The following is a 27,950-nucleotide window of genomic DNA, read 5'->3' on the forward strand; positions in this document are numbered from 1 at the left end:
CCCTTTGGCACATGCACAACGACTGGTTCGGACAACATCTCCACTGATGGATCCTGCGGAAAGAACGGCAAGACCTGTAAAGGGTCCACGTTCGGTGACTGCTGCTCGTCGGGTGGTTTCTGCGGTAAGTCAACGGATCACTGCGGGCCAGGCTGCCAGACTCTTTTCGGCACGTGTACGGCCGGGGCTGGTAGCATCTCGACCGATGGTGCGTGCGGGAAGAATGGAAAGACGTGCAAGGGCTCGACGTTTGGAGATTGCTGCTCGTCTTCCGGTTTCTGTGGCAAGTCGGCAGACCATTGTGGTGCCGGTTGTCAGTCATCGTTCGGCACCTGCACGGCCAGTGCCGGCTCCGTGTCGACGGATGGAAGCTGCGGCAAGAACGGCAAGACGTGTAAGGGATCGACATTTGGAGACTGCTGCTCGACGAACGGTTTCTGCGGAAAGTCTTCAGACCACTGCGGCACGGGCTGCCAGGGGTCTTTTGGGACGTGCAACGGCGCGGCCGACAGTCTCTCCAAGGACGGCGCCTGTGGTTCGAGGAACGGCAAGACGTGCGTTGGGGCCGGGTTCGGGACGTGCTGCTCCAGCACTGGATATTGCGGAAGCACTGGAAGCCACTGCGGCCAGGGCTGGTATGTCTTGAACCCTCTACTTTGCTATCCAAGTAGCTGGAAGCTCTCACTGACGTTTCCTAAATAGTCAAACCGGGTCTTCGAGTGGATGCTTCACGAGAAACATCCCCACCAATGACGGCACATGCGGTGCTAGCAAAGGCGGCTTCACATGTGCTGGTGGTCCTTTCGATAACCAATGCTGCAGTTCCGGTGGCTTCTGCGGGACAACGGGCGATCACTGCGGATCTGGCTGGTAAGTCTATGACAGTCTGATCTCAGCTATTAGTTCATCGGCTAACCGCCCTCTCAGTCAACGGAATTTTGGAAGATGTAACTGATGAGGAGAGGCTGGGAGGAGGTAGTATGGCAAAAGCCAGGTAGTAGCTAGAATGCATTCAGGTAAATCATTAGGCCGATACTCGCAGCCGTGAATATACGTGTTGCGCAAGCGGCCACTAAGGCTCACCTGATCCAAGAGGATGGGCCCGGGAAACCGCAGCCGCCGCCGGGCTCATGTCGATGATGATTCAACGGGACTCCAGGGTAGAGGCAAGCATATTTGTCTTCATTGAGTTCGTAGCTATCCAAATCCGAATACTCCTGTTCAGTTTCGTTGAAGAGGGTAAAGCAGTGAACCAGGGTTCAATTAACAGGCCGAACGGCAAACTCCTGGATGACCTTTTGTGGTCTCATGGGAAGACGACGGAAAGGGTGAAATATATTACTCGCCATATTAAGAGCCTGAGAAGGTATGGTATATCCAAGGCTGATGATCTTTTCAAGGAAGCGGCGTTGATGCTGATGGACGTCAATCGTGTATTGTTGCGGTCTGGGAGTTGGTGTCGACTCTGAAAGGGCTAGCCATATGATAGGTAGGTAGTAGGTAGGCGGCACGTCGTGGTATGGGTCGTCCGCCATGATCCCGGAACTGTAAGTGAAACGGCATTAATCGAAACAACCAACACGGAAGGCAACAGGTGAAGGAAGCTCCATTGTACAGTCCGATGGAAAACGGCTCCCAAAAGACAGTCCATCAACAGCGGCAGTTGACATTCCATCTTGAACGCCCGTTCATGTTAGGGTCAGTGTCAGGCATGGCAACATTAGAGACAGGACAGGGGAAAGAAGGGACGTGGCGCAGTTTTCTTCTTCAGCAGCAGAAGAAAACAATTCCCATGTCGGTTAGAGGACCCTGGCGCGTTCCGAGTCTCAGCGACTCTTGTCTCAGCGACTCTTGTCTCAGCGACCCTTGTCTCGGTAGACATTGTGACACTCAGGACTCTCAAAAGCCTCATGACCCCCATGTCCATACAACCACGACCGCATTTCCTGAACGTTGGCAGCATTGACGAAGGGACCAAGAAAAGGCGCGCGCCCTTGCATTGTAAATATGGAAGGCCGACACGGCGGCATGGGGTCACGGGCTTTTCAATGGCGTGAAATTGTGCAGGCATTCGATCCTTCTGTTCTCGGGACGGGATAGGTGACAGCAGGCAGCAGTCCATCAAAAGGAGCACCCTGGTGATGAGACCCCCTTTTCGGTTCCAGTGGTGCCCGAATTGCCTCATACTCGGGTAGGTGGTGAGCTGTTTAGCCAAATTGATGTGTACCATGCAGGAGGGTCTAGCGCAGGAGGACCCGGCACTTCAGTTTCGCGGCCAATCTGGCGGCCGCCAGCATCGAACGCCTTCGCTCTTTTTTCTGCATGTGGTGAAATGGACGACGGGGAAAGTGAACAAAATCATCAAAATAAGATAACATAACAAGGGGGTGAGGGTCACCTAGACACGGACAGGGGGGTGCCAGCCGAAAGTTCGATGTCGCGCTCTAGCGATGATTGACTGGTGCAGTTGACGCAAGGCATTTGATAGTGAGGAGCCTGCAAGTATGGAACTCAAGCAGTCTGTAAGGGGAGGTGGCAAAAAGACAGGATTGGGCTCGTAGGTATTGGTGGCAGCTCCAGGATACCCCCTTTTGTCCATATGCTTGAGGCTGACGAGCGAATCACAGTATGGTCGAATGAGGCCCTGTACCACGCCGTCAGCATGTCGGCACGATAAGATAAGAACCCCTGGTCGCTTCAGAAAATGTTCGAGGGCCTCCTCACGCTCATAGGACGTACAGTCGAGCACATAATTTCCCTATTGCTTGCTGTTGGGCCTCCGGCCGGGCTGGAGGCTGATGATGCAGGCGCTCGTCTGTGCGCTGGCAGATGGAAACAGGGGCAAGCTCGTTTCTGATATCTTTTCATCTTCCTGCTCTTCTTTCCGTGCTACCGCATCACCATTGTTGACTTGCAGTGGCCGCTAGCAGCAGATGCAGCACAGGCATTCTGACACGTCTAGCCTGTCTCCTCTGTCGTTGTTGGTGGGCCGAAATGGAAAGTTTGTCTGTCAAACGCTGTGCTGAGCGGAGCGCTGTCGAGCGTGGCTGCAGGGGGTGGGCGGTCTTGGCGATCGGCGACTAGATGCGCCATCATCTATCGCCTGCTGGCTCGAGTCGTGACGGCCAAAGTGATGCGGCACCTTGATCAAAGTATCTTTGGGTCGAGTGTTTGCTCAATCCAACCATCAGAAGAGCCTCGCCATTCGAATGGCATGGCCGGATGGGTTGTGTGCATCGCTTGTTCGTCCTTGTGCGCCCAGTCTTCGGTGCTTTTCCAAACCTGAAGGCAGCGGTCAGTGTCCAGGGCAAGGGAAAAGTTTGCTCAGTACTCTGGCAGCTTAGTCAATTGGCTGACCCACATGGGTTTCCCGTTGGCCCTCACCTTTCCTCGCTGTTGGCACGAGTTGCTGCTACCTTGGGAAGGTGCCTGCCACTGAAGATGGATGCAATGAACCACCCTTGGCTGCAGAGAGTATCATCGTTCATCCGTGTGCATGCTTCAGAGGACCCTGGAATGCCGAGCGAATGTCGGCGTCAGCCGTGAGTGGAAGCCTGTCATCATGGTATTTCTGTGAGGAATTAATCGACGAACTCGGTGGGCTGGTTTTTCCATACTACTCACCCAACCCAAGGTACGGGAGGTTCCCTTTGACGTGGAAATCGAGTCGTTACAAACCCGCCCGGGGCGCTCTGCAAATAGCATGCGCATGCACCCTGCTGGGGAAGACGCCATCAGCCCAGCACTAGCCCAGCATTGGCCCCGTTCAGGGGTGTGGGTCGCACATCAATCGCGCGCTGGTCTGCGGCGTTAGCTATAGGTTGGCTTGCGCAAAGCAGACTTTACGGCTACGCCAGATGAGACGAGACGAGGGCGCTGAATGCAGTTTAGGCAGTCAACAAACAGGCGAGTGAGATGGGGTTTAGAGGGGTTTGGGGGAGGAGGATCGGGATGGGATGGGCAGTCGCAGAGGCGATAAAGGCAGGCCAGCCGCCCTTCGACCGCCCCTCCCCCCCTTAATGGTACCTACCTAAGGTACCTTGCAGACAGAAGCTTTGGCAGTCAAAAGCTTGGCCCCGCGCTGTGACAGGCTTTCGGGCTCCTGCCTTTCTGTTTGCTGAACTTGCGATCTTCCAGTCCGTCCCTGCCTGCTTCAGGGCCGTACCTTCCCTCTCCATCACCAACCATGATGCGCCAACTTCTCTTCCAAGCCAGCAGGCAAAGGACATTGGTCATTTCTGTCGGCACCGCCTTTGTTTTGATTTCTTTGTTGCTCGTTTCCCACAGCCATGGACCCTTGATCGTTGATCGGGTCTACACTCGGTACGTCCCCCTTCTGAGACGACCACGGGGGGTTTTTTTTTTAAACTTCCTCTGGCCTTGCACTCTCCTGGCCCGTATTATCCCAAGGCGCTCCCAGTTTCTGACAACATCAACAGCGTCTACTCCGAATACTCGTCACCACTTCCCGCCGTCGAAGACTTTTCCCAGTTGGTGTCAGCCCTCTGGAAGCCCTACAGACACCCACTCGACAGCCTCAACTACACGACTGACTCGGGCAAATACTACGAGATCGCCAACGGCTCCCAGCTGTGGCAGAAGCCGCTCGGCAAGGACGTCCTGATTCTCGATGTCGATACGCGTGTCGACAACAAGGCAAGGGCCTTGGGCCCCGCCATCTTCAACAAGGAAAATATGACCCCGCGCGCCGCCGGCATGCTGAACCACTACATCTATGGTAAGACCGATACTGATGCGACGCTGTACCGATTGCCCAGACCCTCTCGGCGATCGGCAGCATCTGACATCTGACGATCCGCCTACCACACTCTCAGATCCTCCGCCTGGCGCTCCAGCTAACATGTGTTTTTCTACGTAGCCCAAATCCATGGCTACGACTACAAATTCGTCAAGGCGCCCATCTACCCCGACCGTCACCAGACCTGGGTTAAGGTCCCGATGATCCGCGAGGAGCTCAAGACGCACAAGTTTGTCGTCTTCCTCGATGCCGATGCCATCTTCGTCCAGCCGCAGCTACCCATCGAGTTCCTCCTCGGCCTCTGGAACATCACCGACGGCACCCTCGTTGCCATGGCCGAGGATCCTAACTCGCCTGTAAACCGCGACGAGAAGGGCTGGGTGCTCTGGAACACGGGCTTCGTCGTCGCCCAGCAGAGCCAGCGCACACAGGAAATGTTCAAGGTCTGGGACGAGTGCCCCACGGGCGAGCGCTTCCCCGGCTGCGAGAAGTGGGCCAAGGAGTGGGCGCACGAGCAGGCCGCCTTTGGCAACTACATCCGCTACGCCTACAACACAACTGACGACCTGCGCGTCATTCCCTGCGGCGACGGCAACGGCGCCGCCTACCTCGGCGACAAGAAGTGCCTCGGTGCTTTTGTCAGCCACTTTTGGGGCCACAAGGGCGTCACTGTCGAGTACCTCCACAAGATGGTCGCCCAGGGTCTCATGCGCAACACCAAGGACAACCACCACGACGCCGTCTTCAACGCCTTTGTTCACCCGCTGCAGGGCAATATGGACAAGCAGTTGAAGGATATACTGGCCGACTTGAGCGACACTGAGACATGATACGAGAAGAAAAAACAACAACGTTCACACAATTGATCTCTCAACTATTTCCGGAGCAAGAAAAGGCGTTTTTCTTTCGGGGTCGGAAGGGTAGAAGGGCGAGGGAGGAAGCTTCGGCGTGCTTGCCTGTGGCGAGTCGGTCCTTCCGTTCGAAAGAGGAGAGAAAACGGCGTTTTGACTCGCGCACGAATTGGGACTTTTTTTTTTTAGGAAAGCATACATCGGGGACATGGCGAGATACCTGTATTAGAATGTTCGGTCACTTTTGGTTTCCGGCTTGGAGTTGCGCGGCATTGTTTTCCTCATCCCCACGGATACTACTACTACTACTACTACTACTACTACTACTACTGTTGTACACATATACAGTCAGGAGATCGAATCTGACGCCCATTTTCTGCTTGCTGGTCTTTTCGATTTTTTCTTGAGGCATTCTTGCTGGGGAGCTCTACTAGACACGCGGCCTTGTCCAGAAGCGCCCGCCGAGGCCCCTTTGATCGCTGCGCACCGTCCGGAAATCTACACCCAGCAGCTCAAGACGCCAGCCAGCTCGAACATGGCGGATCATACACGAAAAAGATGCAGAGCGAGCGCCTCAGCTGACGTACGTCGCGATGGAGGGGCACAGACTAGGACACTTGACTGGTGGCCTCGAAATCTGCATGCTCATTCTCGTCAGAGGCGCAATCCGGCTCCGCCTCGATGATCCAGTGGGAACTCGACAGATCCTTCGTTGCAATGCTGCGACGATACCAAGAATGAGGAATTCTAATGATATTATCGAACTATATCCGGGGTGTCATCTAGTCCTTCATGTTCTTCCTTGAGGACCTCTCTTATACACGAGACCTGGAGGTTGTTTTCCGGGGCCACGGCATTTATCCCAGTTAGAGGTAAACTGGCCTCACTCTTAAATCGGTCGAGTCTGAGGGTCGAGGGTCGTGCTGCGCCGTTGGGCGATGCTGTCAGTCTGCGCCGCTCGCCCGCAGGGGGGCATACGAAGATAAGCGTGGGCCCCTTGGGCGAGGGTAAATTAGAGTCCACACTGGGCGATGGACTCCTTTTCTGGCATGTGGTCTTTTTGTGTCCACGTTGCTTTCACTGCTCGCGACTGGGCATTTTCTTGGGGAAGGTTCGATCGACTTGGCATGTAGATGATCATCTCCGTTGAGTGCAATTTGTGCAGACTTCTATCAGATCGAGTGTCATCATTGCAGACAATGAAATAAATAAAACGCGATGAGGTGGTCGAAGTCTTGGAGCAGTGTGTCGAGCGGCCTGGTGCTGAAGGTGTTTGGAGGTCAGACATTTCTTGCCTTCACACAACGTCGGGCACCTTCTATCCTATATCGCATTCTTCTTTGGTAACATCTCGGTACGTCCTCCCTGCCACTATCGTCGGCAGCACACGTGGTCGCCATTAACGGTTGGACAAATGTCCTCCGTTGTGAGGCTTTGATCAGGCTGTCTGACGTCATGTTACCAGACCGTCGGCTGAAAGATATACAAGAAGGTTCCAGGCTGCACAGCATATCTATGGCAATGTTTCAAAGCTTGCTAACTTTGAGCCTGCTTCCAATAGTGATCTCACCGAAATACGGAGGCTGTGGTTTCATTTGATCTGCTGGCAACCCCGACAATACCAAAAGACTGGGTTGAAAGGTAAGTTCTAATAGACTAGGGTAATGCATGCGGTGTCCCTAGGATTTACAAGATTTAAGACGAGGAATTACATACTCAAGGCCATAGTGGTACTGGTGTCTTAATGCAGTCGAGCCTAAGAAATATGTGGTAAGAAGGCTGGCGCAATCTTTGCTATGTTCTATCGTGGAAAAGTGGCACTCGAGTAGGCTCCTTCGGTTGTGAGTAGCAATTCTTGGCGCATAGGGCCTTTACCTTTTCAACTACTACACTCTCGAGATATGAGGCCAGCGCTAGAACGCCATTGTCCTTGTTTTGGCCAGGTCAGCCATATAGATTCACCGCCTTGACAGACCACTGGTAGGGACGCAGCCATCTATAAAAGGTGTTTTACATATAGCACATCAATGAAGTCTAGCAAAATTACTTGAGTCGAAGAGGCGGACGCGATCCTTGGAGGCGCTAGCCATGTTGAACCCGAGGCTTGCTCAAAGCTCCGACGCAGATTTTCGAATTCTGCTGGCATGGTGTCTGGAGTACACCGGGAACAGCGGATACGACGCAAAGAGCTAACCCAGCATCCTCCCTAGATATCATGACAAGTCTTGAATTAATACACTTATGCATGCTTTCCTCACGCCTGCGCGTCATTTAGGTCAAGGCCCGGGAAAGGGGAAGAGGGGGCGAGATGCTAGCCAGGGCTCACAAAGCATCGTTATGCTCCGGTGCATGTACTCTATCAATCATGGTCACGTCGCTCCTTAAGTCACTAGATCGAGTCCATACATTTGAGCAATTGCAAGAAAGTCTTTAAGCACACAGCATATTTTGATAGAGGGGTACAGATTGTGAAGGCCCGAGTTTCTGGCCATCGAGTTATGCACGTAGCCTCGACCAGAGCTGTAACAGCTTGCTCATATAGCCCAAAGGACTAGGCATTGCGATCTTACACAGAAATCTCGGACCGAGACCAACACAATGTGGGAAATCAAGGCTGCCAAGGGTAAGTAACCCTCACTTGCATTCTCAACTGGCCGTGTAATGAAATGCATTTCTTTAGGTTCACCCTGATGCAAGTTACGTAGCTGACCTCAACGAGGTCAGTTATTCAGAGTTTCTATCTCATGATCAGAGAAAGCGGCGCCTTGAAGACCGCGGGTTTTGTTCTGCAACAAGTTAGGGCATTCCGAGATTGTCGCCGAAGGTGTAGCCAAGAAATTGAAAGTAGCCTAGCAGATGACTGCTCGCAGATTCTCAAATGATCAAAAATCCTCAGGCAGATCAAAGAAAGGCCCTTGTTCCAGTGCTAGACATCCAGCCTCTGTGTCTCGAAACAAAGGCAACATTTGGACTCTGTCCAGACATTAATCAGCAACCTCAACAAAGCCGCATCTCAACCGCAAAACGAGACCAGACCGTCCATTCGACGAATGAAAATTCATCACAAGCGGGGTGCTTCTAAACGTAGGGCAGTAATAGGCTCGTGGATGGGCCTCCTCGCGTGAACTTGCGGCATGGTCTGCCCCTCATGGTACCATAACAATTCGCACCTTGTTGTCGGCTGAGCTTGGCGTTGAGTTGCAGAAGCTCTAGTCGGGACTCGAACTGGGATCGTAAGTCTGGGCAGCCGAAACGAGAGGGCGAACGTAGATAGAAACACGGGGCCCGTCCGGGAATATGCGGTGGACGGGCTAGTGATCCAGGTCCTCAGTCCCGTGCGTACGTTGTCCGGGTGGATTTTTCGCGGTATTCCAGCACTGCCACAATGCAAGCGGCATCCATCCGACGCCAGTAATGGATTCGATCCACAAAGTCAAAAAAAGCTTAAGACTACGACACGAAAGATTGGTTGTAAATTGGTGTGCCAAGACGTCCAGAATCATCTGATAAGATGAAGAGCGGCAAGAACACCGACGTCTGCAAGAAAGCCCGCCAAAGATGATCTTATCTGATCACTTGCACTGATATTGAATGCAAAACCTGCGTGATTTTGCAAGCCTAGCGGAGCTCGTATTGCTTCTTCAGATCGAGTATAAATTGACAATGGGCCTTACAATTCCAGACACTTGGCCTCCTGGTCATTCGTAGCCCAGGTGCAGCCATAGCCCCACGACGTTGTGCTAGGAATCAGGATGGACGCCGTCGCTTCACAGCAGATCCGTGGCGATCTTCATAACGAGGAGACGAAACAGCCGGTTGTCGAGGTCAATGGCGCAGAGGACGACGATCAAAATGTTGCCCCCCAGATCCCTTGGACTTACAAGTGGATTGCCCTCATCTGTGTCATCTCCCTTCCCATCGGCCACACCTGGACCGGCTCGGCACTTGGCCCACTGAAGAACACCCTTCGAGAAGAACTCGGCATCAACAACACACAGTTTGGTGTGCTTAGCAGCGCAGATGCCTTCGTCAACACCATATTTCCCATTGTGGGAGGCCTCATCCTCGATTGGTGGGGACCCAACATTGTAACACTCTGTTGCACGACCGTCATCCTGGTGGGATCAGTTGTTGCTGCTGCCGGTGTTCAAGTTGGTCTTTGGCGGGTGCTCGTCGGCGGTCATGTCTTGATGGGCTTCGGCATCGCAGTCCTCGATTCGGCCACTCAGAAGGTAATGACCCATCTTCAACAAACAAGCCCAGTCTCGGTTCCCACATTGACGTCCTGCCTAGTTTTTCTACCACTGGTTTGGAGCCTCCGGACTTGCATTTGCGTTTGGCCTAGAGAGCGCCATCGCCAACACCATCAGTCTCGTATCTGGCATGGTTGCAATCCCCATTCGCGACGGCACCGGCTGGTATGGCTGGACCTTTTGGATTCCCGTATTCTTCTGTGCATTCTCACTTCTTGTCAACATCGCCTACGTTTGTTTCGAACGATTCGTCATCCCCCAGCATCTTCGTTTGACGTCCGGTCGTGCCGCAGCCATCTCAAAGCAACACCTTCACACCAAGAAGCGGTTCTCCTGGAACGTCCTTTTCCAACTTCCGTGGGCCTACCTCATGCTCCCGGCAACCCAGCTGTTGCAGAGCGGAGCAGCTGGAGGCTTCAGCACGAGCTCCGCAGACATCATCTTCATGAAGGGGTACACTGAGGAGGTGGCCGGTTATTTGGCCACGGCGCAGAAGATTCTGCCCATCGTGCTCAGCCCTGTGCTCGGTCTCGCCATCGATACGTACGGTCACCGCTTCCACTACGTCGCCACAGCTCCGGTCTTTTGGATCATCGCATGCTCTATCCTGGGATTCACCGACGCGCACCCGACCGTGGGACTGGTCTTCTCTAGCCTGGCGGGCGTCATCAACTCGATGCCGCTGCAGATCTGCATTCCTCTCCTCGTGGCGGACCAAGCAAAAATTGGCACAGCCTTTGGAGTCTGGCGAGCCTTCAACAATTCCGGATCCACCATCGTAAGTCTTTCCCGAGTGGGTCATAAACAGACGGTCAACGCTAACGCAAAAGCCAGATGGACGTTGTCTTTGGTGTTCTCCAAGATGGAACAGACGGTGGTGGCTACAACAGAGTCCTTCTTGTCGCCATAGGCATCAAGGCATGGGCGTTCGTCTTGGGCATCTCATACATTATTGTCGATTACAAACTTCTCGGCAAGGGCATGACAATGACCCGCCGAAGCCGGGAGGCGGCCGAGGCGTTGGTCGTCGACAGGGACTTGGATCCTCTGACGAAGAGGACGTCAAAGGGTTGGTTCACTGCCCTGACCTTCGGGTTCCTCGTGAGCATCATTGTCAGCGCCTGGGCAGTGTTCCTTCGCTACCTCATCTAGGTTGAATAGCGTCACTTGGTCATGCTTGTTGTATTGGCGTACGTTATAGAAGTCAACGCAATGATACATGACGCGGTGATCTGACTTGTGATATGCGATGCACTCTCTCTTTGCACTTCCAGCATTGGAACGGAGTGCATGTTGTCTTGTTGCCAGTCCCAGTCTGGCAGCTGCCAAACGCACCTCTCCCCCTCAGCGGCGGGCACGGGCTCTCGGTAATGAGAACCGTCTCTTCATGATGGCAGACGTAGCAGACTCGCAGGTGTGTGATGTACTTGCACATGATCTGCCATGCGAGTTAGTGCCCTTGATCTACAAACTCTATCGCTTTGGCAAGGAACCGGCGGGTCATACTTTCAGGACCACTGATTTGGATTATCGATGAACAGTGAGGATCGACGACCATAGGTTCTCGAGTGGGTTGAGAGCTGTGGGGTCTGAGGGTGCAATTGCCTGACGGTGTAGATCCGTCCTCAGATATATTTGATCGACACTGCGTGTGTAGCAGTCCAACCTGTCTTACAGAAACCTCAAATGGTCACTGGAGAGTGTTCCATCTTCATGCTGACGAACCAGAATTTGACAAATGTGGTGGTGAGAGATATTCGCCAACAGGCTTCGACCCCTCTTTCTCTCTCCTTAGAGATTTAGATAAAACAGCGCATCAAACCTGATTGCACGACACTTGACGCCGATTAAAAAGCAGAGGAACCCCACTAACAGCAACGCTGAGGTGTGTATCCGCATCAACCTGAGGCCGGGGTTGGAGGAGGATTCGGGCCCCTAGCTGTGTGATGTAGCACTCTGGTCCCGGGGCTGGAGATGCGCTCTGTTTAAGTATGCGACAAGGAGGTACTTATTGCCAGACAGGCTGAATGACCGGCCGGCAGCCCGAGACGCCAGCTCCGTCATCTTGGGCAGATCGAGGTTCAGAAAACACCACACGTGGCCGGGTCGTATGGGTGCCTGCTTGCAGCTACAAGCGGGCACTGTTAAGGGGGTTCACAGATGGGATGGACGGCGAGCGGCGTGAAGCCACGGACGGGGTAGGTGACACAAGCATGGCATCTCAGGGGTAGCCGCTGGGTGGAGAGACGGGTGAGATGGCCAGATGTCTTAGGTACGATAGAAAGGTTCGTCTCGTCTCGTCTCGTCATTTGGAATCTTGGCTAAACCCTTGGGATCATTTGATCGGATGAAATTTGAAGATGAGGTGTAGCCAGCCGTGAGCAGTAAGGTTCTGGGACAGCCACAAAAGACGACGCAACGAAGCTATACCAGGCGATCTATTATATCATCAATAGGTGTAACTCGACCGAAAGACATGGCTGAGGGGCAAAGAATCCAGTGGACCAACAAAGGATGCCGGCCTGCTTCGTTGCCTAGCCCTGCCGCCGAGGATGCGAGGCAGCGGCACGTAGCCGAAAGGTCTGGCCGTCGACGCTCGACCCGTGCCGGGGCCCGGACTCCCGAAGTCCAAACGCCACTTGCGGTTCGCCAAAACACAGAACATGCAAGCTCGAAGAGCCGACGAGAAACCACCCATGGAGTCGAGAATGTGAGCCGAAGATAAGTATCCCGTCATTGTAAAAGCAGAAAACCATAACGCCAATCGCTAAATGCATGCATGAGCTCTGCCGATGAATTGCCACGTCATCATCACATGGGAGGGAAGCTTGCAGGCTTGACTGTCTTGTCAGAGGCCACGCGAACCCAGGCAACGGATGTGAGGTAAGCCCAGGAGCCCTCCCAACGATCCAGCAAATGAACGTTGTCGTCGCTTGTGAGATCAGGCATGACTGAGAAACAATTAGCCAACAACGGAGTATGATTGCTCTTGTTGAATCACTCACAGAAGCCGTTCTTCTGTTCTTCCAACAGTTTCTTGATCTTTGCCTCGAGGAGGTCCTGTTGGGCGCTGGCTGGGCGACCGGGGCGGCGAGTCTTCTTGACCTCACTGTGCTCCTCATCATGCTGGTGAACAAACCTGAAGGTCGTTAGAAAGGAATATGGCCAAACAAAAGCAAAGCAGGCTCAGCCGGAAGTGGCTGGGAGTGACATACGAGTTGATGAGCTCCTGGACAACACCCATCTCTAGGGGCTTGGTACCCCTTTCCATGACGGCATCCCTGAAGAAGTTGGCACGGTCGACTAGACACAAGGTTTCTGATCAGCCGCGAACTTGTCCAAGCGTGCCATTGGAATTGCTTACGGAGTGGCTGTTCCTTCTTGCCTCGTGACGAGGCGAGCTTTCCCAGCTTCTCATCTCTCACAGAAGCACGGTGGAGGCGCTTGGAGTCTCGTGAATACAGATGAAGGGCTTCTACGGTGCCGTTGCGCTTCTTCGCAATCTGCTTGCGGGTTTTCTCAAGCGTCTTCGCCATGGCGTCAAGGGCGTTATTGGACCAAGTGATTGTATGTGAGAAGACTGGTCGAATGTTTCACGTATATCGCAAGCTCCGTCAACGTCAAAAGTCGTCAGGGCGTCCTCGATGAGGCGAGATGGACGGTGAAGATCTCAGGGATCTGAAAATTCTGGTGGGGTTCTGCAGATGCGGGGCGATAAGAGACGCGATAGCGAGAGAAGGCTTCTCGGCGGCGGGTAGCACTTGACATGACGCTGCGGCTTCTTGTGTGGACCGTGCACACACGCTAGTCCCATCCGAGGTCGCGTAGGAATTCACACTCCACACGACCAGACGCCAGGCGCGATGGACCGTGGGTGAGCCTTCAGATGGGACCCGCAGACGCGATGAGACCCGCGTTCCAACATTCGTGGTGAGACTACATCCAAGGCTTCGTCCGCTCCTGATCACCTGGCCTGCCTCTCGCTACTTCTGTATTTTCCAACCTCCAGCTCTCCTTCATCTTCAGTACTTTGTCAACTTGAGCGCATTCGCCTTCGCCATCCGCCACGTCCGTCTCGCCTCTGCATCTTTGTTTACTTTCGGATCCTCCAGCTCGCGTAGACCATAACAATTCCCATCTCGACCTCGGCCGTTCAGACACCCACCACGAGACCTGCCGAATCACGATTCTGACGACATCGGATGGATCTTTGATTTGTTGTTCGTGCATTGTAGGCTTGCTTGCCTTGCGCAACTGGGCATCGGTCCTTTCGACTGCCTATTCTACATACGACTGCGTCATTGTTGGGCTTGTCAATCGTGACAATGGGCGTCTCTGGTAATAAAGGCCCTGCACCATTCAATCCTGCTCTCAAGGCATCAGTCGCCCTCCAGACCAAGTATGCTAACGTTTTCCTCCCACAGGACTACTTCCCTTGCTCAAGTCAATCCACAAACCAACTGAATTGAAGAAGCTCGCCGGCGAGACGCTTGGTGTCGATGCCTATGGCTGGCTTCATCGTGGGGCCATCGCCTGTGCCCTCGAGCTTGCCCAAGGCAAGCCCACCCGCAAGTCAGTCACGCCACTCCTCGCCTGACCCTTTCCGCCTTGCTAATCCAACGGTAATAGATATGTCGACTTCGCCATGCACCGTGTACGAATGCTGCGCCATTTCGGCGTCACGCCTTATCTTGTCTTCGACGGCGACTTCCTCCCCAGCAAAGCGATGACTGAAGGCTCTCGTGCCAAACGCAGAGACGACAGCAAGAAGATGGGAATGGAACTGCTGAAAGCCGGCAAAAATTCACAGGCCTTTGCGGAATTTCAAAAATCCATTGACGTAACCCCCGAGATGGCTCGCAACCTCATCGATGAGCTCAAGAAGATCCACGTCGAGTACGTCGTGGCACCATACGAGGCTGACTCGCAGCTCGTCTACCTCGAACGTCAAGGAATCATCGGTGGTATCTTGTCAGAAGACTCTGATCTACTGGTGTTTGGCTGCAAGCGACTGTTGACCAAGCTCGACCAGTACGGCAACTGCATCGAAATCAACCGCCGTGACTTTGCCGCCTGCCGAGAGGTGTCCCTTACTGGATGGACAGACGCTGAGTTTCGACGCATGGCCATCTTGAGCGGCTGTGATTACCTTGCCGGTGTTAGTAATATGGGCTTGAAGACGGCATACCGCATGGTTCGACAGCACAAGACACCTGAACGTCTCGTCCGCATGATGCAGTTCGAAGCAAAGCATCGTGTGTCGGAGGACTATCTTGCCAACTTTACCAAAGCCGAGCTGACATTCTTGTACCAACGAGTCTACTGTCCCAAGAAGAAGGAGCTTGTTTTCTTGACAGAGCCAGAGGAAGGACAGGGTGTCAATGATATGCCCTTCATTGGCGCATTTGTCGAGCCTACCATTGCGAGGGGTGTAGCGACTGGACATCTGAACCCAATGACCAAGCTGCCCATCATCCCTGCTGCGATGCCCGAGTCAAAGCGTCGCCACTCTCAAACGGTTGCTCGCCCTACAGCCTCCCCTATCGCCTCGACAGCTGCGATGGCAGCCTCTCGTACCGGGAGCCACACGCCGACGAAGCCGATTGACACTTATTTCAAGAACCGTGGGCGGATTCCCATGGGCGCCATGGATCCCAACTGCTTCTCTGTCGACCCGCAGCGAGTCGCTGCACTCACCCAGAACGGCCTTGTGCCCCGCGTTTTCCCATTGCCTCGACCGTACCTCGACGAGGCTACAACTCGCGCTGCTGCTCCCAGCACCCGGCGAGTGCAGTCTGCCACCACTTCAACGTCTCCAAGAGCATTGCGCAGACGCAGCGAACCGGCGGGGGCTCTACTTTCACGAGCCAGCAGCAGTTCATCCGAACCCTCTCGTCGCCAGAGCTCTATCATCCCTCCCACGACTGCTGCAGAGATTGATGCGTTGATGATGGGAACGACGCAAGGCCCACCTAAGAAGGCCCGTCTCTGCTCCGACAAGGATGTTGGCCAATGTGCTCCCGAGGCAGGACATCGGAGCAAGTTCTTCCCCAAAATCGAGAAGAAGGCAGCGCCAATGGACTCGTACTTGTTCTCGGACGATTCGATCGACGAGGCTTTGATGAACCTACCAGATATCGACGGATGGCGAGTACCATCTAAACCCCAACGGTCCATTACCGTTTTTGAGGAATCCCCATCACAGTCCTCGGACGCAACAACTATGAAAGATAGCCAGTTCAGCACCCGGGACGACGAACTCACAAACACGCAAACAAGCACAGCTGAAGCCTTTGTGGTCGAAACACAGGATGAGAGCCAAGGCCAGAGCCTCATTCCCGAGCCACCCAAAAGCACTCCGCTTCGTTCGCTACAGTCATTCGCCTACAACCAGACACGTTCAGCCGCGACCATCGGCTCGCCCGCGTCGGTCAGGTCGCAAGCAGCATCTGTCTTTACACCGTCGACCGGGGCACCATCGACTGCCGCCTCTTCTGTTGCCTTTTCGGCGACACAATCTACCACCCAGCCCTCTATCACCCAGGCTTTGAAGAAGCAACATTTGACGCCACTCCAACGCATTGGCGAGCGCGCCCTCTCCCGCAAACAGATGACACACAACCGGCCTCGATCGCCAAAGGCTAGCCCTAAGAGGCGCAACCAGCGAAACAGCGTGATGGCATTGCCTGTCAATCCTTCTTTCGTCCCTCTGCCCAAGGTTGATCTCGATGAGGTTGAGGCTCTCAACAGGCCAGTGGGTAGTGAAGACATGATACCTGATAGCGACGAGGAGAATGATCTGGACGACGAGAAGGATGGCGGCATCGTGGGTGACGAAAACAGCGGCAACGCAAGCCTAAACCTCTCACGGTTCTTGTATGCTTGAGGTCAAGACTGGACAACGAGTCTTGGAAGACAGGTGAACTGAGTGTCTGTACACGATGACACCCACGTATAGACGGAAAAACCCCGGGACTGTGCCGGTTCGAAAATTCAGGCGGCCATGCATGTGTCGCGGCGTGGGCGTCTGGTTGAAGTGCAAGAATTTTGTATAATACCCAAGCCTGTCGGATGGACAGCATCTTCTCTGCGATGGACAGGAGTCAGTGGCTTTACATGTAGGAGTTAGGCGAGCAGGGAGGGAGGATCGGCCGGTTGGACTTTGAATCATCATCATGCGAGGGTTGTCAATGAAACCATATGAACCAATAAGCCCACGAAAAGCGACTACTGTGCCTGTTGTTCTTTTCTCGACGCAAACGTCACTGCATCCGTACTCGAGCCAGCCCGAATTGAGGTGAGATACCACCTGCCTAAGTACTTACTCAAGCAGCTATCTAGGTAGGCAAGGTAGGTAAATAGGCTTCAGCGGCATCGCCATAGGGCTGGTGGTGGCTCTTTTTCCATGTAGGATTGAACCAAAAGGAAAGCCCCTGCTTGCGCCCGAAGTATCCCCGGTCCCCCAAAGCGGGTCACATGTCCCTTGCCCCTGTGCTGTCCAGTCACGGCATCGCCTGACGCCCCCTTGCCCCCCGTCCCGCGTCATTCGCCCTGTGCCGACCAGCTGGATTCGAGCCTCCACTGGCCCAAAGGGCCGCCATCAGCCTGGCAAGCCTGGTTTGAGGCCGCACCAGCCGCACCCGACACACCACCACCACACTCGAGCCCCGGGACTCTCACCTTATCGATACCATACAAGGCACCAACGCGACTGCTTCCCCCATCTGAACCAGGATCTGATCTTCGACATCCATCGGTATCCTCCTATTTCACCACTCGAATCATAAGCACATCAACAGTGCCTTTTGGCCCCCCCCCCCCGCGTCCCTGTCTACCACGCCCTGGCCAGCGCAACAACGCAGTACTCTACCAGCAAGTGACGTTGGTACTTGGTTCGCCTTTGCTTGCCTCCCCGCTCGAGTCACACAACCCCTCAGTCCTCGGCCACGGCTTAGGAAGTCTTTGTCGAACAGCATCATCTCTGGCCCGTTTCCTTGCGGGCTACCCATCACGCCCTCCGCACTCCACGCTCGACCGCCATTTCCAATCACACCCCTCGCGGCCGCCACCATTACTCCCACGACGAGGAAGCGAAAGGCCGCTGAGGCGACGATCCCCTCCCAGCCTGCTGTAGCACCACCCAGTAAGAGGATCGCCTCAGCTGCCACGCTGCAACCACAAGCCCCGCCAACACCCGCCACCAACGGCATGGATTCCGAGGAAGACTTCATGTCTGCCATGTCGAGTGATGAGGAGATGCAGGAGTTCTCCGACGACAACGATAGTATGTGTCCCCGCCCCCCCAGCCAGCCAACCCTTTGCATCTCGACCGCCTGTAGCTGACCTTCTTTGGCCTTTAGACTTCGAAGATGAGTTTGACGAAGAAGACCCCGACTTTGGCGTAAGCCAAGACGCCGAGAACAAGAAGAAGGTTGCCTACGATATATCCTACAAGGTGTATGAGCCTACGGACATTCAACGACAACAAGATGACATGATCGACGAGGTCAACATGATCCTAAATCTTCGCAAGGAAGATGTGGCCATCTTGTTACGACACTTCCGCTGGAACAAGGAAAGATTGATCGAGGACTACATGGACAGGCCGAACAAGGTTCTCGAAGCGGCAGGACTTGGCACAAACGTAACTGGCCCTCCACGACTCGAAACCATACCCGGATTCATGTGCGACATCTGCTGTGAGGATGATGCCGACCTTGAGACATTCGCCATGAAGTGCGGTCACCGATACTGCGTCGCTTGCTACCGACACTACCTGAACCAGAAGATCAGGGAGGAGGGCGAGGCGGCGCGCATCCAGTGCCCCGCTGACCGTTGCGGTCGGATTCTCGACTCCAAGTCGCTCGACATTCTCGTGACGGCCGAACTGAGCGGGCGGTATAAGGAACTGCTGAACAGGACCTATGTGGAAGACAAGGATGCTCTCAAGTGGTGCCCAGCACCAGACTGCGTCAACGCCGTTGAGTGCGGCGTCAAGAAGAAGGATCTCGACAAGGTAGTGCCCACGGTTGCCTGCGCCTGTGGCCACCGGTTCTGCTTCGGCTGCATCCTGACTGATCACCAGCCGGCCCCCTGCAGCCTGGTCAAGCTGTGGCTGAAGAAGTGCGCAGACGATTCGGAAACGGCAAACTGGATATCGGCCAACACAAAGGAGTGCCCCCGCTGTAACAGCACCATCGAGAAGAACGGAGGCTGCAACCACATGACGTGCAGGAAGTGCAAGCACGAGTTCTGCTGGATGTGCATGGGTCTGTGGTCCGAACACGGCACGAGCTGGTACAACTGCAACCGCTTTGAAGAGAAGAGCGGCACCGATGCCCGTGATGCGCAGGCCAAGTCACGCGTGTCGCTAGAGCGCTACCTCCACTACTACAACCGCTATGCGAACCATGAGCAGTCGGCCAAGCTCGACAAGGACATTTACCACAAGACGGAAAAGAAGATGGTGCAGCTGCAGAAGGAGTCTGGCATGTCATGGATCGAGGTCCAATATCTCAACTCGGCGTCCCAGACGCTCCAGACGTGCCGCCAAACACTGAAGTGGACCTACGCCTTTGCTTTCTATCTCGCGCGCAACAACCTGACGGCCATCTTTGAGGACAACCAAAAGGATCTTGAAATGGCAGTGGAAGCTCTCTCAGAAATGTTTGAAAAGCCAGTCACGGATCTCGCCGACCGCAAGCTCAAGGTTGATATTCTCGACAAGACGTCATACTGTAACAAGCGCCGAATCATCCTGCTCGAGACGACAGCGGAGAACCTTGCTAGTGGTATGTCTCTTCCCCATCTAGCCCCATAAGCCTCTACTGACTGACTTGAACAGGTGGCTGGGATTTCATCGTTGATCTCAACCCGAAGGGAGCCTCTGCCGCCGCAGCCAACACCCGCGGTTAGGAGGATGCGCCTGCCGGCTAATTCGGGAGCGAGGATGCGAAAGTGAACGCTGGCGCTGGCGCTGACGTTCCCATAGAGAACGCGGAATCACTTGGGGCTGGGCTTCGACACCATTTCCCGGAGAGCCAGATTTCCACGGGTACCTACGCCCACTGCCCGTTCCCTTGTCGCGACCCTAGCTCTCCTTCTAGCCTTTCCTCAGGTTCACTCTGGAATTGTTGATGACACACGGTCATCAGGTGGCTGCACTTCCTCCGGGCATTGCGAGAGGCTCGTCGCAACCGGGTTGTATGATCGGCAACAGAGAGCCTTACATTTGCAGATGACATGCCGCGTGTCGATCTCGCCAAGGTAGTGGTATCGGAGGAGGTCATTCTTGCAATGGGGGCGAGAGCGGACGAGGATCGAGTGCTATTGCAGGCTCGCGATGCCTGTTCATCAACATGCGATGGGAGCGACAGACGACATTTCATTACGAGTCAGAGAGGCCGCACAGCATTCGAGGTGCGTTGTTAATCTTCAGGCGTGTGCATGATCCTAGCAAGGGAGCACTACATGACCCAGGCATCTGGACGGAGAGGCACTGCGACATGGCGTTCGGTAATAGAGGCAACCTGCGCTGCTTCCTCATGGCCGTGGATTTCGTCGTGAACGGTTTGCGTTTGTGCGCCACGGCACGATGACAGTTCGGGTTGACACGTATTGTGCGATATATGGATTTGGCGGGCGTTTGGCATCTGAGGTGTTTGCGGTCTGGCAGGGCCGGTTGTTTGACTTCATGATGTTTCCCTTTCTGCAGATAGAGATTAGACGAACCCATGCTCATCTGCAGCCAACATTTTTCCATGTGACAGTAGGAGCTCATGCCACTGATGAATCCAGACACTCGGGACCGACGGCAGATGACACTCTGGACGCAAAGGCCAGCACAGCCATGAATCCCAAAATTTGCACAGTTCAAGATGCATGGACTGTGACGGTACCTCGAAGGGGCCCAAGTCGCTGGTGAGCATTCACGCCGCCCGCCTCCGAGCAACCCAGTGTCATACCTGCAGCCGAATGCGGCCTTGCGGGTACCTTTTTACCAAGTTGTGACGGCTCGATCAGTACGCCTACAGACAGGACGCACCCTCGCGTTTAGTTCTTTCTGGGTCACGGCTTTTTGGGTCACGGCTTGGCACGAGGTCGCCGAAAACTTCAGAGGGCGACGGGCAAAGTCTCGGCAAACAAGAGGTGAGGTCTCAAGAGTGGTATCCATTACGACAGCGTATCTATCCCGCACTTCTTCTTCATCATCATCATCATCATCAGCATGCCCAGCAAGGAGATGCTTTAGTTGGAGAACTTTTCGGGGACCTTCTGGCTGTTGTGGTTGTTAGTCATGCGTTCATGGGTGTTTTCTTTTCTTTTTCCCTTTTCCCATGGCCCGTCTATTCTGCCCGGCCATGGGGGGAGTGAGGAGGTGAGACGTACCCAGAGGCCTTCTCGAAGGCGCCGCGGCCGGCGTCGGTGATCTTCTCCTGGGTGTCGCGGCCGAGGGAGTAGCCGGTCTTGGAGGCGAGGGCGGCGAAGGCTGCGGGGACACAGTTAGTCGGCTGATGCTTGACACTGCTGTGACGGAGCTGCGGAGGGAAGCGAGGACATGTGGGTGGCCCAAGAGCCATGTGTGAGGAAGCTTACCCTTGTCGCCGTAGTCGTCGGTCTGCTGCTGCTGCTGGGGCTGCTGGGTGCTGCCGCTGGCGTTGTTGTTGTTGTTACCCTGCTGCTGCTGCTGGTTGTTGTTGTTGTTGTTGTTGTTGTTGTTGTTGTTGCTGCTGCTGGAGATGGACTCGGCGGCCTTCTTGAAGAAATCCATTGTGAAGAAGAGTGTTGGGGTTTGGAGTCAAGGTTGTTCTTGGTGTAGATGATGATGCTGCTGGCGATGTGTCGAGGTGGGCAGAAGAGGGGTGATGGCGGGGAAGGTGATGAGGGAGATGATTATATACCCAACCCACTCACCACCTCACGCCAGGCAAGCCAAGGTAGCTGGAAACAGACAAGGCACGCAGGTAGTTAGTTTGTAGCTCAATGAGGGTCCATCCAGGTCCCAAAGACGGCAGGCCTCCCAAAACCAGGCAGGATGGGAACGGAGGGGCCCGTTGCTGGTGCCCCCCCCCCCCCCCCCCCATCAACACCGGAACGGTGGATATCAATAAGGAGGGGTCCTGGGTCCTAGGCCTGGCGGCACGGAGGGTCCAGCTTCTCCCCGTTGGTGTGTGTGCCAACAAGCACTGCCAGGGAAGCTCGGGATGTGCCAGGGGGGGCACCCGAGCAGGGGAAGATCAGGGAGCGACACTGAGGAGCCGGGACAACAGGGAACAGCAGGGACGAGGAGGGGTAGGCCGCGATGGTGTCAGCTGAACCCGAAGCTTAATCGCTGCGGGGTAGGTCGGGCCATCTCGGTTGTGAGTGGCAGATTTGAGGGCATCGTGGTCGCGACGCACGCGGGATTGCTGCGGCCGGTGGAGCCTGCGTGATGGTGCAGTGCTGCAGCGAGCCAGATGCTCAGCATTCCTACCATGTACAGTACAGCACAGATCCCCGAAGGAGGCAGATTGCAGGTGGATGTGAAAATAGAGAGTGGGGGAGAGGCCGAGCTGGGCGGGCCGCTAGAGGCTGCCGAGCTGAACCTTCGCTGTCTCTCGCGACGGCCACGATCCGTTTGAGCCGGGAGTGGGCGGTGTCACGGCTACCGTTTTGTCGTCAGCTGGCGTGGCAATGGCAACATGTGCGGGGTCCATCTGGACTGTCTCCTTCAGCTTGTCTAGGATCGACTGCATGGTCTTGTGCGGTGTATCGCGAATTGATGAGATCCTAGCATCCTCAGGAACCCCTCCCTTAGTTTGGACCCTGCGTCGGAGCTCTTGGCAAATCTTGTTCTAAAAGGGTAGCCCGGTCTGGCTGTCACATGTTACAGCGAACTCAGCGTGGGACGTTCGCATGGCGAATTGAAGACGACAGCATATCAGCTGAGAACATGTTTATTTATGGCCCTACTACATTGCACCTCAGTTCGAGATCTTGTCCGACACTTTGGAACTGTGTCGCCATTAGTCCGCGTAATGTACAAAACGCCCCTGTCACAGCTAAGTACTCACCCCGTCGCCTTTTCATAGGCAGATCGTCCGCCGTCCGTGATCTTCTCTTGTGTGTTGCGATCAATGTTATGTCCCGACTTCTTGCTGGCAAAGTCGAAGGCTAGAGTTTTTGTTAGCTCAACTGTCCGTCTCACAACGCGTTCATGCCATATCGTACCCTTGTCAGCGTAGTCCTGGTTGCCCGCAGCAGCCTGATCACCGCTGGCGCCCTTGTCAGCGCTGCCCGACTTGGCCACTTTCTTGATGAAGTCCATATTGAAATTTGACTTTGTTGATGATTGAATGCTGTATTTTCCAGTACTCAATGGATCTGAGTTCATGAGGTCAACCCTGCGGGCTGTCGTTGTTTTATGCCTTTTCGCAACACTCAATGTCGTCATGCTGAAGCAACACGCTCGCTGAAACCAGACCTCCCGGAAAGTCGGAGTGCGCCCATGACGCCGGTCTGCCAGGAATTCTGCCCTTGACAGCTTTACTGCCCTATCCGATGGGGTTAGAAAAGGTACGATCGTGCCGCAAGAGGTCTGGCGGGCCCCCGGCTCCAGCAGATGAGACACCGTCTCGGGAGGCGCGCTGGTGGTTGGGCAGGCGGCTGGCACGACGGCGCTAAGGGCCGGACGAGGCAAACCTTGAGCGGCATACATGGACTGGGCCACGGCGCATGATGTGACGTGGGATCCGAAGTGTATTGCAATTCGTTCCACAAGTGGAAGCTCTGACTTCGGTATGTTGAAGGAGCCTTGAAAGAGGTTATATAGGTTAGCTAATGTGACGACCCGGTGCTTGTCTACGTCTCATGCTGGACTGTTCCATTGAAATCCTTTGTTTGCAATACTGGATAATGCGCAAGTATGACAAGCTATGAAAGCGGTTCGCCGCAATACTGCTCGCCAGGGATAACCTCATCAAATGCTGTTTAGGTCAACCATCAGAAATCTAACAAACCGAATCTCCCACCCGATCTAGTTTCACACCCTAGATAAAATTTGAGACACAGTATCAGCTCGCCTCACAAAACAGCAACAGATTTCTCGTCATATGTCGCCGGTCCTCCCGATGCAAGGCTGCCCATATGACCGAGGTCTGTCACGGAGTCCTTAATGGTCCTCTGGCCCTACACCACTCCTCCAGAGACTTTTCTTCCGACAAGACTGCGCTTGGTTTTGGTCTCTGCGGCCAGCTCAAAACCGACCGAGTCGGTCACCGGAAACGGTTTGATAGTGGAAGGATACCAGACAAAGAAAATGGCCATGACCAACGCCATGAGTGTCAGGTCAAAGACGAAAAGCGGCCACTCGTTGGACAGGAGATAGCCCTCCGGGCCCATGATGTACTCGATGATGCGAAACGTGCAGCGCACGAGGATCAGCGCCGACGTGGCGTACAGCATCATCATGAGCTTCGCCCAGTCAAACGGCTCGCCCCGGGCAACGACGGCCCCGTCGCGCAGCTGCGCCGTGTCGGCGTCGACGACGCTGAAGCCGTCGCGGCCGCGTCTGTACCGCACGTCGAAGATGACGGCCGCCAGGACGAAGAGGCCGAAGAAGACAATCTGAACAAACAGGCCCACGATGACGGTGGTTTTCCCCAGGTCTTTCTTCGTGGCACTCGTCATCATGCCGGCGCCGCCGGCCTGGATGACAAAGGCGGAGACGTCGCCGACGACGAACACCTTGGTGAGCCATGTAGGGCGAATGATGGAGAGGGCCACGGCGCGGGGGCCGAGACCGCGGATGATGCGGCCAAGGACCATGTAGATGCTGGCGGCGAAGAGCGAGGGCGGGACAAGCAGGAAGATGGACTGGATGATGTAGGGCATGAGCTCGCTCGTGTCGTTTCGGGCTATGACTCGGCCTACGCAGCCGACGGCCTCGACTGTTCCCTTTTGTTAGCACAGGGTCCCAAGGACAGCGTCCCACGGAAACGATGGGATACGCACGATACCCTCCGACCACAAACGGTAGGCAAAACCACAAGCGGTGTTGGAACATCCTCCACGTATGGGCGAGCGAAAGAACGCCAAAGAGTGAGAGAAAAATGATGCTGAGTGCCAGTGATGGCACGTATTTCCAGAGGTAAATGCCCTCTTTGTAGGGGAGCAGCTCTGCGCGAGAGAGTATCATATTGAACGTTTGCATCGGATAGACGAAGGGAAGACCTTTGCTAGTCGGTGGGCTGGGCGTCTCGAATGGCGGCGGAACGTTCAATGCTCGTGATGGTGGATGAAGGTAGTCAAACTGGAGGACAAAAGGCTGTACTGTAGGTTACAAGATGGCTTGAAGCGATGGCATTGTCGACACACATGCCAGTCAACTACACCAGGGAGTCCCCAAATATATAGTCAGGGGCGGCTGATATTCACCTCTCAGCGGGCGGGTCCTCCTCCATGGATCGTCGCCCTGGCGAAGTAAGCCTCCGGGAGCCCGTCCTCCTTGAGCCCGATATGCGAAGGGAGAGGACATTGTCGATTCAGCAGCACGATACTTGCATGGGTTTGACGCGTCTGTTGCTGTAGTCTTGCGAGAGATGCGAGCGAGATACGATGGATTGACGAGGCATGGATGCGAGACAAAAGTCTAGTTGGTTGCATGACTCGCCCAACGCTGCGGCTTCCGCGGTCTCGCAAAACTATCCGAGAGGCAACTCATCGCTGTGGCTATGCGTAGAGCAGATTTCATGGTAGACAAGCTGGGCTGTGCGCGCCAGTGTATACGCTCTGTTCACTCATTCAACTTGTCTCACGGGTTATGTTGCATCTCATGAGCCGTCACCGGCGCGGGGTTGACTGTGATCTGGTCCGCTTGGCCCCCTGGATCATCGTAAACAAGATCATGAAGCTTCCAATTCACAAGCACACTCGATAGCTCGACGCAATAAATCGTCATGCGACTCTAATTTCTACATGCTGCACTTATTCGTTGAAATCTTCTCTATGACCTGATGCCACCCCCCTCCGCTATGACTCGTAGCTCTCGAATACATGTCTCCTCTGCCACAGCACGGCATCCAAATGCACCGGAAACCGCGAGAGGCTCTCGTCGACGACGGCGAACATGCGCTTCGCCAGCCCGCCAAAGTACCAGAACCGCGTCTCGAGCGCGCGCAGCAGCACGGCAAAGTGCGCCAGGAAGACCATGGCGTGCGGCCGGCACGCGATGATGTCGAGGCGCAGGTTGTCCTCGACCCGGTAGGGGATGAACATGATCATGTGCGACTCGGGCTGCGCGCCGGCGCCGGCGACCAACCACACGGCGCGCCGCAGCAGGTGCACGGCGTGGACGTAGTCGTGCCTGCTGGGCCCGTCGAGGGTCGTCTCGTAAAAGGTCGACGTGTCGTCGAGGGCGTCGAACATGTCTTCGGGCAGGATGGAGAAGCGCAGCGTGGATTTGCTGCCGGGGGCGGTTGTTCACGGTCAACATGCGAACATCAAGGTCAGGGGTGGAGGTGTGGCGAGATGGGAGGGAAAGGGACAATGGCAAGGCAGGGAAGGCGACTCACTTGAAGCTGCTCGGATCGAGCCGATGCGACAGGCCGTTGCCGGCCAGCGGCGCCAGCGGCGTTTCGAGAATCTGGGCCTCGGACGGCTCCATGACGGCCCAGACGCCGCGGATGAAGACGAAGAGATCGAGGGCGCCGGGCGTCAGGGCCACGGGCTGACCGTCGCCGGCCTCGCCGTGCGACCCGGCGGGCTGCCCGCACATGGTGAGGACCATGATGGCGGCGAAGCAGAAGCTGGGCTCCCAGTCGGTGGCGCCCGCGTCGAGCTTGGTCAGGGCGGCGCGGAAGCCCTCGAGGCCGGCCGTCTGGTGGTAGACGGCGAGTTCGGCGTAGGCGCGGCGCCGGGCCACGAGGAGGTGGGCCTTGTGCATGGCGGCGGCGGCGAGGATGCCGTGCATGAGAAAGGGGCTGGCGTAGGCGAGGGCGGGGAGGACGGTCCGCCAGACGTGCTGCATGTCGAGGCGGTAGGCCATGGACGGGGCCGTGACGGTGCAGTAGTGGTGCATGAGCTCGAGACCCTGGCCCCACGTCTCGGCGATCGAGGGGCGGGCGGCCCGGCAGGGGTTAGCGAGCTCGACGCTCAGCAGGCCGGGGCCGGCGTTGCCGGGAAGGCCGGCGGCACCCGACATCCGGCGGCGGTCGCTGTCGGAGAGAGAACAGCTGTCGGGGGAAGTGGCCGAGGCGGATGCCGCGGCGGAGAGGCTGCATACCATGCCCCTGCGAGCACAGTTGAAGCAGGCCGGCGTTCCCTCATCGCACTGCTGGATGTTAGTGGGCGTGTGATGCGAGGCGCCCCGCCGGGCGTTGCACGAGGACGTGTTGTACGAGGACGTGCCTTGACTTTGCGTCTCTTGCACTCTTGGCAGCCTTTTCTTGACTTGGTGTGTGTTCGTCTCGGCGCCATGGGGTCAGTCATGGACGAAAGGGGGCAGGTGAGCGGGCGGCTATGCAGGAACGAGTCCTGGAGGATGTGACGATAGGGTGGATGGATGACTGGGGGGTCAGTTTCAGTCACAGGATGCGCGGTTCGTAACAGTAGACGAATTATTCTCCTCTGGTAGTCCAAAATGCGAAGAAGGGAAAGCAAGAACGCGATGTGTTCCCAAGTCACTGTCGCTACCAGGTATACTTGAAGGACTCGGCCGTCTGACGCTCAACATGGCAGACACACGAACATGGCAGACACACGAAGCAAAAGGGGTCCTTCTTTTTTCGGAGCCCGGCCGGCTGCCCGGTCTGTCGGAAGCGAGTTGCATACCGCGAGGCTTAGACGCGGCAGTCCAAGGAGCGAGTCAGGGCCAAAACGTGGCGCCATGGCGGGCACTCGCTGTGTCGTGGGCTATACGAAAACGTTTGCGAAACCGCGGGACACCTCTCGACTCTCAAGGGAGCGTAGGGCTGACTTCGGAGCTTTCGGGCGCAGCTCATCGCCGACGTCGAGATGCTTTTTCAGGGGTAGACAGGGACCAGAACCCACCATGGAACCCACCGTCGCAGCGCGTGAACCCACCATTGCTGTGCTCGAACCCACCAGACA

At 55.5% G+C, this 27,950-nt stretch overlaps 8 protein-coding genes across 8 annotated transcripts; 3 read left to right on the forward strand and 5 right to left on the reverse strand.

The window, feature by feature from the left end:
* Positions 1–4,186: 4,186 nt before the first annotated feature.
* D7B24_003383 (uncharacterized protein) lies at positions 4,187–5,589 on the forward strand (the record flags this gene model as incomplete). The annotated part of the gene is made up of 3 exons (XM_028637574.1): positions 4,187–4,323; positions 4,440–4,738; positions 4,880–5,589. 3 exons carry the CDS (start codon positions 4,187–4,189, stop codon positions 5,587–5,589), a joined length of 1,146 nt encoding a protein of 381 aa, XP_028490654.1.
* Positions 5,590–9,362: 3,773 nt separating this feature from the next.
* On the forward strand, positions 9,363–11,015 carry D7B24_003384 (uncharacterized protein; the record flags this gene model as incomplete). Its single annotated transcript, XM_028637575.1, has 3 exons — positions 9,363–9,842; positions 9,904–10,641; positions 10,698–11,015. The coding sequence occupies 3 exons, from the start codon at positions 9,363–9,365 to the stop codon at positions 11,013–11,015; spliced, it is 1,536 nt and encodes a 511-aa protein (XP_028490655.1).
* A 1,659-nt stretch (positions 11,016–12,674) lies between these two features.
* On the reverse strand, positions 12,675–13,399 carry D7B24_003385 (uncharacterized protein; the record flags this gene model as incomplete). The annotated part of the gene is made up of 4 exons (XM_028637576.1): positions 12,675–12,814; positions 12,869–13,002; positions 13,079–13,166; positions 13,228–13,399. 4 exons carry the CDS (start codon positions 13,397–13,399, stop codon positions 12,675–12,677), a joined length of 534 nt encoding a protein of 177 aa, XP_028490656.1.
* Positions 13,400–14,188: 789 nt separating this feature from the next.
* On the forward strand, positions 14,189–19,778 carry D7B24_003386 (uncharacterized protein; the record flags this gene model as incomplete). Its single annotated transcript, XM_028637577.1, has 6 exons — positions 14,189–14,201; positions 14,288–14,435; positions 14,493–16,739; positions 17,951–18,147; positions 18,224–19,654; positions 19,708–19,778. 6 exons carry the CDS (start codon positions 14,189–14,191, stop codon positions 19,776–19,778), a joined length of 4,107 nt encoding a protein of 1,368 aa, XP_028490657.1.
* Positions 19,779–21,110: 1,332 nt separating this feature from the next.
* On the reverse strand, positions 21,111–21,633 carry D7B24_003387 (uncharacterized protein; the record flags this gene model as incomplete). The annotated part of the gene is made up of 3 exons (XM_028637578.1): positions 21,111–21,141; positions 21,252–21,351; positions 21,459–21,633. The coding sequence occupies 3 exons, from the start codon at positions 21,631–21,633 to the stop codon at positions 21,111–21,113; spliced, it is 306 nt and encodes a 101-aa protein (XP_028490658.1).
* Positions 21,634–22,825: 1,192 nt separating this feature from the next.
* Positions 22,826–23,169, reverse strand: D7B24_003388 (uncharacterized protein; the record flags this gene model as incomplete). Its single annotated transcript, XM_028637579.1, has 3 exons — positions 22,826–22,856; positions 22,916–23,015; positions 23,073–23,169. The coding sequence occupies 3 exons, from the start codon at positions 23,167–23,169 to the stop codon at positions 22,826–22,828; spliced, it is 228 nt and encodes a 75-aa protein (XP_028490659.1).
* An 860-nt stretch (positions 23,170–24,029) lies between these two features.
* Positions 24,030–25,038, reverse strand: D7B24_003389 (uncharacterized protein; the record flags this gene model as incomplete). Its single annotated transcript, XM_028637580.1, has 2 exons — positions 24,030–24,790; positions 24,855–25,038. The coding sequence occupies 2 exons, from the start codon at positions 25,036–25,038 to the stop codon at positions 24,030–24,032; spliced, it is 945 nt and encodes a 314-aa protein (XP_028490660.1).
* An 833-nt stretch (positions 25,039–25,871) lies between these two features.
* D7B24_003390 (uncharacterized protein) lies at positions 25,872–27,728 on the reverse strand (the record flags this gene model as incomplete). The annotated part of the gene is made up of 3 exons (XM_028637581.1): positions 25,872–26,304; positions 26,414–27,306; positions 27,672–27,728. 3 exons carry the CDS (start codon positions 27,726–27,728, stop codon positions 25,872–25,874), a joined length of 1,383 nt encoding a protein of 460 aa, XP_028490661.1.
* Between the last annotated feature and the right edge of the window lie 222 nt (positions 27,729–27,950).

The sequence above is a fragment of the Verticillium nonalfalfae genome (assembly GCF_003724135.2).
Source record: "Verticillium nonalfalfae strain VnAa140/NRRL 66861 chromosome Unknown scaffold_197, whole genome shotgun sequence".
NCBI classification, from domain to species: domain Eukaryota; kingdom Fungi; phylum Ascomycota; class Sordariomycetes; order Glomerellales; family Plectosphaerellaceae; genus Verticillium; species Verticillium nonalfalfae.